Genomic DNA, 13104 nt, shown 5'->3' with positions numbered 1-13104 from the left:
AAAATGTAATTTCTATACCACAGCCGTCGTGCAGCGCTTTTCAAAAGGGATCTACTACTGAGAGATGATCCAAATACATTTTAGCTGCTGTTAGTACTACTTATTAGCTGCTGTTAGTTCTACTTACCTGTTGTGTTATAGCGTCTTTAAAATGTAGTTTACCCCAAACCACTCCAGTAGTGCTCAATGTAACTTTACTTCTTAAAATGTTAATGTGTTACTGTTTAATAAGTTATAGACTACATTTTATTTTTTTCCCTTGCATTCAGTGAGCGAAGCCACTGGGAAATCAGCTAGTATATATATTATATATAAACTAGGGGGCTCTGTGCCCTGCTCGCTTCACTTGCCCATCCCCGGGTTTGGTTTACCGGATATACAATTTAAAGAGATTGTTAGTTTCATGGGAATTGTTGCATATGCATTATTTCCACTTTTATTGTAAAACTGTAGTAAAAGCAATACTTTATTTCTGGCCCCAGGCGTGGTTACATCTCTTTCTCGCAGGACGTATAACGCTGCTCACGTTGTGAAGGGGGTGCAGCTGAACGCACGGTAAGGAGATGCAGTCAGATCATCTGCTGTCTTTCTGCTGCTGGCGAGCTGCCTGTTCTGCTTGTCTCGCTGCCCGATCTTTTCAAAGTCTGTACAGCAGCTGTCCTTTTGCCACTTCGCATCTCTGTCACTCGAGTTGTGAAGGGGGGGGGGGGGCATGGTGGCAAGGGTTAGGTTGGTTGAACGCACGCTAAGAAGAAGCAGTCTGATCACCTGCAGGCTTTTTGCTGCTGGTGAGCTGCGTGTTTTGCTTGTCTCTTGTCGTTTTAAGAGCTTGGAGTACATGAAGCGTGTCTGCCAACAGCAGTCCAACAACTGCTAGGTTAGATGTCCATAGACTTGTTTTAAATGATGGCTCACTGCCGTATCTCGCGTGACGTTGTAAAAAAAAAAAAAAAAAAAAAAAACAATACTTGTCCTTTATTTCTGGCCCCGGGCGTGGTTAAATCTCTTTCTCAGGACATGTAACGCTGCTCGCATTGTCGGGGGTGGAGGGCTCTTGAACGCATGCTAAGGAGGTGCTGTCGGATCATCTGCTGCTATCAGTCTTCCGTGCTGTACTCCACCCTCCCTCAAGCGCACCTAACAAGTCACTTAATACAAAAAAGGCATCAACCTGGCTGGGACGCTACAATACTTTCGAATTTTACTGCTTTCATATTCTTTACCTTTCTCTGCATGTGTATCGCGCCATCATTTGTTTGAGCCTTTCGAATTCCATAGTCATTGACGTTTCATCTAGAATGTATTGTCCTTATACGCTTTATATGTGCTGAGAGCACAGGATCTGTGTGTGCTACATGCCTTTACATGACTGAGTGTTCTGTGCTGTTATTTGATATTGTTTGCGTCTCGCGGGTCTTTTAATTGTTTTCCGAGAAGATCACGTCTCGTCTTCCTGCTTTTCCTTTCCAGGATTTTTTTTATAATAGATATACTGTATATATATATATATATATATATATATATACACACACACACACACACACACCTATCCATTATCCAACCCGCTATATCCTAACTACAGGGTCATGGGTATCTGCTGGAGCCAATCCCAGCCAACACAGGGCGCAAGGCAGGAAACAAACCCCAGGTAGGGCGCACACACACACCAAGCACACGCTAGGAACAATTTAGAATCACCAATGCACCTAACCTGCATGTCTTTGGACTGTGGGAGGAGACCGGAGTACCCAGAGGAAACCCACTCATACACGGGGAGAACATGCAAACTCCACACAGGGAGGACCCGGGAAGCAAACCCAGATTTCCTAACTGCGAGGCAGCAGCAGTACCACTGCACCATCATGCCGCCCTTTATATTTATATATTATATTTTATATATATATATATATATATATATATATATATATATATAGGGGCGGCACGGTGGCGCAGTGGGTAGCGCTGCTGCCTCGCAGTTGGGAGATCTGGGGACCTGGGTTCGATTCCCGGGTCCTCCCTGCGTGGAGTTTGCATGTTCTCCCCGTGTCTGCGTGGGTTTCCTCCCACAGTCCAAAGACATGCAGGTTAGGTGGACTGGCGATTCTAAATTGGCCCTAGTGTGTGCTTGGTGTGTGGGTGTGTTTGTGTGTGTCCTGCGGTGGGTTGGCACCCTGCCCAGGATTGTTTCCTGCCTTGTGCCCTGTGTTGGCTGGGATTGGCTCCAGCAGACCCCCGTGACCCTGTGTTCGGATTCAGCGGGTTGGAAAATGGATGGATATATATATATATATATATATAACTAAAAGTAGCAGTGGCCTTAGCACTGACCCCCACTCTTAACATCAGCCGATTCCAATAGGTTCCTTACTCCATCAAAATCTGCTTTCTGTGTTCTGTGTCTGAGCCAATTCTGCACCCATCTACACACCACACTCTGAACTTCCACCTCTGTGAGGATGCCGATTTTTCATTTGGCAACTTATCAAATGCTTTCTGAAAGTCAAGATTCCGCTGATGCAAGCATGGACAGTATATGCGAAGAGTTACGTCATATGTATTTTTGGTCGTTTAGTAAAGGGCATAGATAGTTTTTTAAACGATCTGAAAATGCTACTACGGAAAGAGATCATTTTCATTTAATAAAATGCAGTAGTGTGGATGTAACGTTAGGAAAAAAAAAGTTCTGCTTTTAAAATGTAGAAAATCGTAGAACATCAGCAGAAAAAAAGATGCAAGGATTTAAGCTTACATCATACCTGCATCAATGCATGCTCAGCACATACACACCACATAAGGTGAATATATACGTAAATGCTCAGGCCGCACCGATACTATGTAATGTAAACACCATAGACATCTGATCAGATTTCTTCACCAATTTTGATTTGGGCATCAAGTTACTAGTATTGTAAACATTGTATTAATTAATTAACAGCGCAATTTAATTGTAGTATAGTCCATGGATGAACCACTCACTCTCTGGAAGGCACTTTCCTTCAATTCACCATGTAATTTTACAACACACCAGAGAGATGGAGCCTCAACTAGATGGTCAACACACCACAACATAAATGTATTGTGGAAACTGCATGTAACTACATCAGTGAATGCCTTTGGGACAATTAAGAAAATGATATTCAGTCTAATCATAGTAGTACACAAAAAAGTGAGATGGCAATCCATGCCTAAGGCATGACTGACATATAAAAATATCTTAAAAAATTACAAATTTTTGCACTCAGAGTTGTGAAATACTTGATAGAAAAAAGGAAAAAAATGATAACAATGAAAAAACTGACAATATGTATTAAAAGTAAATCTAAAATAAACAATAATTCAAACTACACTCAAGACCTTGTGACAAAGCATTGACCTATATCAAGTAAATCTCAATTTTTGTTGGATTTGTTTCATTCAAAGACTAATCGATTTGATAATAACTACTTTCCTAGGGGCAAACTGGTGCAAAACATTCCAGCGATGTTAGCAAGCAACGCAAATGGCAGGTACCTAAGGGCTGAGCTGGAGCAGCTGCCACATTCTGACTGATGTGGTCTGGGTGGTGATGATTGTTTTGACGCTGTAACGTGGCAGAGGAAAGAGTCTGAGAGTGCTGGATGCCAGGTGATGAAGTGGCAATGCCAGCAAACATCTGCCCCAACACCTGCAGCATCTGGAGCTCACGTGAATGTTCTGCTTCTCGCCGTTTGTCTTCCACTTTTAATCGCTGCTCTTCATACTTATAAAAATTCTCTTCTGCCTCCATGCTCTGTTCCAAAAATTTTTCCATTAGCTTATCCAGTGACAAATTGGTGTAGCGCTTCTTCGATCTCTTGGGTCGTGCCATTGGAGGAGTGTTGGTCTGAGCATTGTTCTGTCTCTGTAGCACACCTGCAAGTACAAAGTAGAAAAACTGAGACAAAAGTCAGTTCATTGCATTCTTAAACATTCAGCAGTATTTCTTTAAATCAGAACAGTTTTACAGATACTTCTGTAATCAGAAATATTTTCATGAGCCTAAAGGTAGTTAGCATGGCCTACTGGATAAAGCAAAGGAGTGTATCATAGTTCCAACCCGAAGCATTCCTTACCATAGGCCTAGAGTGAGTTAATATAAAACATGATCTACAATGTACTAGTGAATTATATTTATTGGAAGCAACGTGCCAAGTAGATAAAAATATGCAAAAAAAAAAAAAAAAAAAAGTAACCCAAAAGTAAGTGTGTATGACCATAGAGTTCCCTGAAAGAGGCTTCATTGTGGTTACTACTGGGGTAAAGCACACGGAAACAAATGTATGGAGGAAAGATGTGGGGAGAAGTCCTCCTTTGTTAGTACTTTCTTCATTGTGTATAACAAACTATTTATAAGTATATGTCACATGAGCTATAAGCCTCTCATTAATTCTGACTGTGTCACTGAAAAGAGTTTTATTTACTGCAGTTTTTTAAAATAAAAATACAGTGGAACCTTGGGTCACAACTGTAACTCGTTCCAAAACTCTGGTCACAACCCGATATGGTCGTGACCCAAAGTAATTTCCCACATAGGATTATATGTAAATACAATTAATCCATTCTGGACCGTACGAGCTGTATGTAAATATATATTTTTTGAAAGATTTTTAAGCACAGAAATAGTTAATTATACCATAGAATGCACAATGTAATAGTAAACTAAATGTTTGCTTACTTCTTCTGCTTGGGCTCTCTCTCTCTCTCTCTCTCCCTCTCCCTCCCTCGGGAATGTACAAGGAGAGACTGAACATGTGCGGAAACCAGAGTGTGTGGTCGTGAACAGATGCAAAAGTTTGGTGAACTTTTTGGTTGTAACCCGATTTGTACGTGGTCCGAGACATTTGTGACCCGAGGTTCCACTGTATGGCAAAACCAAACATGTAACACAAGAAGAAATAGTACAAACAAATGGATAGAAAACACAAACCACGCAAATAAAATGGTGTAGAGTGCAATATATATTGCTACATTATGTGAAATGTCTCATAATAAAGTCTAAAAGCAGCATCCACCCACAAGTTAGCATTAACAGCCAAGTAAGCACAACATACAGGATCTTAAATTTGGACACCTCTAGCTCTAGAGGAGCTGTACACGAAGGCTCTTCGAAAGTAACAAGCCATGGAGCACGTCATGACTAGCCACAAATTTTAAAGCTATTAACATTTTAACAGGCAGGTGAACCTTTTTGTCATTTTTCATAAGAGTCCACTAAGTTAAAATGCCTGCACTTTTCTTAATATCAACAGTCCAAAATTAAAAGAGAAAAGTGTCACTGTACACATTAATTACAGCACGCTTCTGATAGTATTCCGAGTTTCATTCAAGTACTGATGTGCATTATATGTTTGTTTCTTTAAACTATAGGTTGGTTATAACTTAGCTATGAAAGAAATTGTCTGTAGTTCTCATAAACTGACAGGAGTGTAAAGAGTTCTGCTGTATAACAGGCGGGTAATCTGGGAACATGTCTTGGAGAAGTACTTCTGCCCATTTGATTTAACAAATTACTGTATATGTTTCATGCTATAATGAATGCTATCAAGTACTTACCATATATACTCAAGGATAAGTTCTCCCTCGAATAAGTCAGGACTTGATTTTATCGTATAATTTCTGGTGTTTTATAATGTCAGTCGTATAAGTCGAATGCGGAAAACTCACGCTATCGGTCCAAGAGATTATAATATGCGAACACACACCTGACAGAGTAACCATGGAGCACACTGCCTTTTTTTCCTATAGTCATGGCCGAAATTATCAGCACCCCTGGAATTTTCCCAGAAAATGCGCCATTTCTCCCAGAAAATTGTTGCAATTACCAAATGTTTTAGTATACACATGTTTATTTCCTTTATGTGCATTGGAACAACACAAAAAAACAGAAAAAAGCCAAATCTGACATCATGTCACACAAAACTCAAAAACTGGGCTGGACAAAATTATTGGCACCCTCTACTTAATATTTGGTTGCACGCCCTTTGGAAAAAATAATTGAAATCAAGCGCTTCCTATAACCATCAACAAGCTTGTTACACCTCTCAACTGGAATTTCCAACCACTCTTCTTTTGCAAACTGCTCAAGGTCTCTCAGATTTGAAGGATGCCTTCTCCCAACAGCAATTTTGAGATCTCTCCATAAGTGTTCAATCAGATTTAGATCCGGACTCCTTGCTGGCCACTTCAGAACTCTCCAGCGCTTTGTCTTCAACCATTTCTGAGTGCTTTTAGAGGTATGTTTGGGGTCATTATCCTGCTGGAACACCCATGACCTCTGACGCAGACACAGCTTTCATACACTGGGCCCTACATTGCGCCCCAATATCTTTTAGTAGTCTTCAGATTTCATGATGCCTTGCACACAGTCAAGGTATCCAGTGCCAGAGGCAGCAAAACATCCCCAAAACATCTTAGAACCTCCACCATGTTTGACTGTAGGTACTGTGTTCTTTTCTTCGTAGGCCTCATTCCGTTTTCTGTAAACAGTAGAATGATAAGCTTTACCAAAAAGCTCTACCTTGGTCTCATCTGTCCACAAGACATTCGCCCAGAAAGATTTTGGTTTCCTCAAGTACATTTTGGCAAACTCCAGTGTGGCTTTTTTATGTTTCTGTGTCAGCAGTGGGGTCCTCCTGGCTTTCCTGCCATAGTGTTTCATTTCGTTCAGATGTCGACAGATAGTTTGAGCTGACACTGTTGCACCCGGAGTCTGCAGAACAGCTTGAATAGGTTTGGAAGTTGATTGGGGTTGTTTATCCACCATTCGGACTATCCTTCGTTGCAGTCTTTTATCAATTTTTCTCTTCCGTCCACGCCCAGGGAGATTAGCTACAGTGCCTTGTGTTGTGAACTTCTTGATTATGTTGCGCACAGTGGACAAAGGAACATGAAGATCTCTGGAGATGGACTTGTAGCCTTGAGGTTGATGATGTTTTTCCACAATTTTTGTTCTCAAGTCCTCAGACAATTCTCTGCTCTTCTTTCTGTTCTCCATGCTTAGTGTGACACACTCAGACACACAACAGAAAGGTTGAGTCAACTTTTCTCCATTTTAACTGGCTTCAGGTGTGATTGCTATACTGCCAGCACCTGTTTCTTGCCACAGGTGAGTTCAAACAAGCATCATATTCTTCAAATAAAACGATTTACCCACAATTCTGAAAAGGTGCCAATAATTTTGTCCGGCAGAATTTTGGAGTTGTGTGTGACATGATGTCAGATTTGGCTTTTTTTCCGCTGTTTTTTTTGTGTTGTTTATTTCCTTTATGTGCATAGGAACATGTATATACAAAAACATTTGTAATTGCAACAATTTTCTGGGAGAAATGGTGCATTTTTTGGGAAAATTCCAGGGGTGCAGATAATTTTGGCCATGACTGTATGTGGGTGCGGCAATGTGGTGTTATTAGTGTGTTCTCCTAACCTCTCTCTGTTGTGCCTACATGACCACACGGTAATACCCAAACTATTCTGAAACAACATTTGCACTGTTCTGTGCGTCTCACACCCTCATACACCTTTATCGTAAGAGCATCCCTTCTCTATGATGGAGCGTTCGATCAGAAGAAAATATGAAGCTGGTTTTAAATTAATTGTCGTTGAAGTAGCAAATGAAATCGGTAACTGCACTGCTGCAACATTACCTTATATCAGATTGTGGACAGGTGTGGTCTGTGAATGACTGGTATCCAGTAAACAGTTGATTCCTGCCTTGAGCCTAACTGAGATAGGCGCGGCCTTCCCTTGACCCTAAACTAAATAAGTTGTTAAAAACTGCGATGGAGGATTATTGGCCAATGCACCAGAAGAAAAACTGGCCCCTTATATGAAACAGATTATACCACATAATGATGGTAATGGCAGCCCTTACATTTCATGTCTTTACTGGTCATTCCTTCAAACTATATGGCAAGGGTACAAAATATGCAATCCATCAGATAGTTTGGTCCAACCTGCAGTCTGGAGAGTAAAAAATACTTTAAATTAATCAGGTTTGGGAATGTTATGTTTAAATAAGCACAGCAAATCAAAGGCTCTATGGGAAGATAAACGTCTCATGTGAGAGTACTGTTTCAACAAGCCACTCCAATTTTTATATTAATAGCAAAATTAGGACTGCATTGGTATTTCGAAAGAAACCTTTGACTGCTGAGCTTCACAAATCTGTTTACTGCAGTCCAACCTTTAAACTATAATCTGCCAGCATGAGCGGTGGTGGGGGATGGGTTTCCACGGTCTGCTGCCCATTTTACTGATCCTGTTTTTGCTTTATCAGCACACCATTTCCACTTGAAATTTCAGTTGTAACCCTTCTTTCCAAATTCATGCACTGTCCTTGAAAAGAAGCCACTCTAGCTTTTCATTAAGAGCAGGTCCCCCTGATTTACAGCATCTTCGGGTTTGTCAAACATGCTACATTTCACACCTATATGCTTTTCATCACCTAAATGGCAAGGGATTCTCCTTTCACTTTTACAAGAACAAAATCATTTATTATATTTATTTATATACAGTGGCGCAAAAAAGTATTTAGTCAGCCTCCAATTGTGCAAGTTCTCCCACTTAAAAAGATAAGAGAGGCCTGTAATTTTCATCATAGGTATACCTCAACTATGAGAGACAAAATGAGAAAAAAAAATCCAGAAAATCACATTGTCTGACTTTTAAAGAATTTATTTGCAAATTATGGTGGAAAATAAGTATTTGGTCACCTACAAACAAGCAAGATTTCTGTCTCTCACAGACGTGTAACTTCTTCTGTAAGAGGCTCCTCTGTCCTCCACTCGTTACCTGTATTAATGGCACCTGTTTGAACTCGTTATCAATATAAAGACACCTGTCCACAACCTCAAACAGTCACACTCCAAACTCCACTATGGCCAAGACCAAAGAGCTGTCAAAGGACACCAGAAACAAAATTGTAGACCTGCACCAGGCTGGGAAGACTGAATCTGCAATAGGTAAGCAGCTTGGTGTGAAGAAATCAACTGTGGGAGCAATTATTAGAAAATGGAAGACATACAAGACCACTGATAATCTCCCTCGATCTGGGGCTCCACGCAAGATCTCACCCCGTGGGGTCAAAATGATCACAAGAACGGTGAGCAAAAATCTCAGAACCACACGGGGGGACCTAGTGAATGACCTGCAGAGAGCTGGGACCAAAGTAACAAAGGCTACCATCAGTAACACACTACGCCGCCAGGGACTCAAATCCTGCAGTGCCAGACGTGTCCCCCTGCTTAAGCCAGTACATGTGCAGGCCCGTCTGAAGTTTGCTAGAGAGCATTTGGATGATCCAGAAGAGGATTGGGAGAATGTCATATGGTCAGATGAAAAAACTCTACTCGTCGTGTTTGGAGGAGAAAGAATGCTGAGTTGCATCCAAAGAACACCATACCTACTGTAAAGCATGGGGGTGGAAACATCACGCTTTGGGGCTGTTTTTCTGCAAAGGGACCAGGACGACTGACCCGTGTAAAGGAAAGAATGAATGGGGCCATGTATCGTCAGATTTTGAGTGAAAAACTCCTTCCATCAGCAAGGGCATTGAAGATGAAACGTGGCTGGGTCTTTCAGCATGACAATGATCCCAAACACACCGCCCGGGTAACGAAGGAGTGGATTCGTAAGAAGCATTACAAGGTCCTGAAGTGGCCTAGCCAGTCTCCAGATCTCAACCCCATAGAAAATCTTTGGAGGGAGTTGAAAGTCCGTGTTGCCCAGCGACAGCCCCAAAACATCACTGCTCTAGAGGAGATCTGCATGGAGGAATGGGCCAAAATACCAGCAAGTGTGTGTGAAAACCTTGTGAAGACTTACAGAAAACATTTGACCTCTGTCATTGCCAACAAAGGGTATATAACAAAGTATTGAGATGAACTTTTGTTATTGACCAAATACTTTTTTCCACCATAATTTGCAAATAAATTCTTCAAAAATCAGACAATGCGATTTTCTGGAATTTTTTTTCTCATTTTGTCTCTCATAGTTGAGGTATACCTATGATGAAAATTACAGGCCTCTCTCAACTTGCACAATTGGTGGCTGACTAAATACTTTTTTGCCCCATTGTGTGTGTAGATATATATATATATATATATATATATATATATATATATATATATATATATACATACACACACTCTTATTTCTCCCACTGTATGTGTGTGCATTTGATCCCCTGCTGAATTTGTAGGTTATCTTTTTATCTTTATTTCACCTTATACAATTTCTTGTATTAGGAATTTGTTAGTTTTTACATACCCCTTGGGGTCAGAGCGCAGGGTCAGCCATTGTACAGCGCCCCTGGAGCAATTAAAGTTTAAGGACCTTGCTCAAGGGCCCAGCAGAGTAGGTTCTCTTTTGGCAGTGACGTGTATTCGAACCGGCAACCTTCTGGATACCAGCGCAGATCCTTAGCCTCAGAGCCACCACTCCGCTCCTCCGGTTTGCTCACTTACAAAGAAATGAACAGTCTCTAATTTTTATGGTAGTTTCACTTTAACAGAGAGAAGACAGGATATCAACCAAAAATCCAGAAAAAATACATAAAAGTTATAAATCGATTTGCATGACATTGAGAAAAGTAAGTATTTGATCCCCTTCAACCCAGCCAGAATTCTGGCTCCCACAGATTGTCTGTGCCCCCAATGTGGTACACAGATAACAATCAATCAAAGATACTTAGGTGTATAAAGCACACCTGTGTCTTTATGTTTTGTTTGGTTCTTTCTCCACCATTCAAACTATAGTTCTCTCCAATCTCTTGCAACCACATCCAGGGAAGCTGTCTGCGGTCCCATGGTGCTTAAATGTCTTGAGAACATTAGCTGCTGTGGTCACAGGAACATGAAGCAGCTTTTTGAAGGTGGTCTTGTAGCCTTTTCCTTGCCAATGCTTGGCTAGGACCTTCTTCCTTTCCTACTCAGACAAGTCTCTATAATTTTCCTTCAATTGTCCATGTTCAGTGTGATACACACAATGACAACACAGTTAACACTAGAATTACCAAAGCCTTAAATCCCTTCACACCTCTCCGTCAGCGTCTTTTGTCTTTTAAATGTGTTGATAAGCAGCAAGCAGCCTGCTCTCATATCCCCCAACGCCGCACAAGGTTGTGCAAAGTCTTTTTACCTGCGTGTGAGTTGCTTAAGAGTTGTATAGACCAGAGTAAATACTACATCGTTATTTGGAACACATGCATTTCATGTGTGTTCCGTGTCTACAACAATCTATGTACAGTAAACACATCATTAAAACAGAAACGTTTTTCATGTTTTAGTAATAATTGAAAAACTGTAGACATGAAGCATATAATGTGTGAAGCCTGAAGTCCAAATATCAAACACTTTCACAAAAGGTACAAATATAACAGAACAAGTGTGCTTTTATTCAAGAATATAACTGCAGAAAAAGAACCCGCATTAAGGTGCGACATTGACGCGTCTTTAACCCGACTGCATTGGTGGCGTAACGGTAACAGCTGCTGACTGGTAATCAAAAGATCACGAGTTCGATCCCACACAATTCCGTTTTGAGAAGTGAACTGCTCCAATTCTTACTATTTTAGAATAAAAACATACATTTGATTTGAGTCTTTAACAGCCGATGTAAATGTATTAAATTTATCGAATGTTATTTACTTTATTTACCTTGATTTATTTACTTATCTTCCTACAGCGTAAAGTCACAAGTAGACTGCAGTGCTTCCTGTGTACATATACAAAGTACAGCGACAGCAAAAGTGCGACGTGCATTCTTTGTCCGATGCAGAACCCTCTTCATCATCTGAGTTCACCTCTGCTATAGCGCGAGGTGCAAAGGGATTTAAGGTGGGACGGTTTTAGAAGTGTTTTCGTAGGCTTTGGTAATTCTAATGTTAAGGGAGGGCTTTGCTCCTTTCAAATAGTCAAAGTGACTGAAGTCACCTGTGATACTAATCAGAGGAACTAGTCTGCTTGAGATATCACTACAATCCAGTTATGTCCTATAACTTCTAAGGGGTCCCCCTAATTTTGCCCATGCCATTTTCATTCATTTTATTTTTAAAGTAAGTCCTGAATCAAAAGCAAAGTGTCAACTGTATAATACTGAATAAAGAAATGGTGAATGCGAATTGCTTTTGTCAATTTAGAATCACAATTTTTCCATGAACTTTTCTAAAATACTGAAAGGGCACCAACACTTTTCACCAGGTCTGTACTTCTGCATAAAAATCTGGCTATATTCACATTACTACGTTCTTTTGTTTAAAAACACAGATATTATGGTCTGTTTTTGCCTTTTCATCCACACTACCCCTAGATCTTTAATTCCCAAAAACGCTTTCCAGAGCTGGAAACTTCTGAAAACCCCAGCTTGGTACTGCAGTGTGGATGAGTGAAAACACTAAACTTTGAAAAGGCAGGGCCTAATCGCTCTCCAATTGGTTCATGCTTATTAAGTTACCCCTTCCCGGATTGGCTTCTGCTCATTACCAGTCTGTACAATTTTGCAATGAATCCTGTGGCCAGTGGCATTATCATCCCTTCTAGGATTTTTCCACCGATGCATGCATGCTCCATATAAGCGACTACAGATGTATTATCTGTCATTTTAGAGTGATACTTTCGTAAATGATGTTAACACACCAGTGTAGATGAAGATCTCTCAAAATTTAAAAATAAATATTTTAAATGAAAACACAGTGTGGCTAGAGCCTAAAGCTCTCCTTTTTAACAATACAGGGCAAGTCAAAAATTATGTTAACATTTGAATGGCAGACGACCTATCCATTGACTTGAAAAGGTGTGGTCGAGATAAAAATAATCCATTAGTGTTAACATAATTTTGACTCACCCTTTATAATGTTTTTCACTCTACCTTTCCTGATAAGGTTTACGTTAGCATTGGCATTCGTGAGTGAGAACCTAACACTATAGGCAGGGGAGGAAAACATCCCTAAACAGGATGCCACACCCACTTTACAACCCAATGTAGTACACACCCACAATCCACTTCACGTGCAGCCAATGTGCAATCAACAATTTGCTGAACACACACAAATATTTGTGAAAGTAGGAAGAAATTCTGTGCCTGGAGGAA

General features: G+C 40.5%; 1 protein-coding gene across 5 annotated transcripts in view; it reads right to left on the bottom strand.

The window, feature by feature from the left end:
• The window catches only part of naxd (NAD(P)HX dehydratase), a 108767-nt gene that overhangs the window by 78785 nt on the left and 16878 nt on the right, over nt 1–13104 (bottom strand). For 3 of the 5 annotated variants that reach the window (XM_028799207.2, XM_028799205.2, XM_028799206.2), the window contains exon 2: nt 3511–3891. The exons of the other annotated variants lie outside the window; for them this stretch is intronic. In XM_028799207.2, coding sequence (XP_028655040.1) covers nt 3511–3891 — 381 coding nt within the window. The remainder of the gene's footprint in view (nt 1–3510; nt 3892–13104) is intronic. 5 annotated transcript variants of the gene reach the window in all.

Source organism: Erpetoichthys calabaricus, chromosome 4 (assembly GCF_900747795.2).
Source record: "Erpetoichthys calabaricus chromosome 4, fErpCal1.3, whole genome shotgun sequence".
Classification (NCBI taxonomy): domain Eukaryota; kingdom Metazoa; phylum Chordata; class Cladistia; order Polypteriformes; family Polypteridae; genus Erpetoichthys; species Erpetoichthys calabaricus.
The sequence above is the reverse complement of the archived record's forward strand: the minus strand, read 5'-3'. Positions and strand labels throughout refer to the sequence as shown.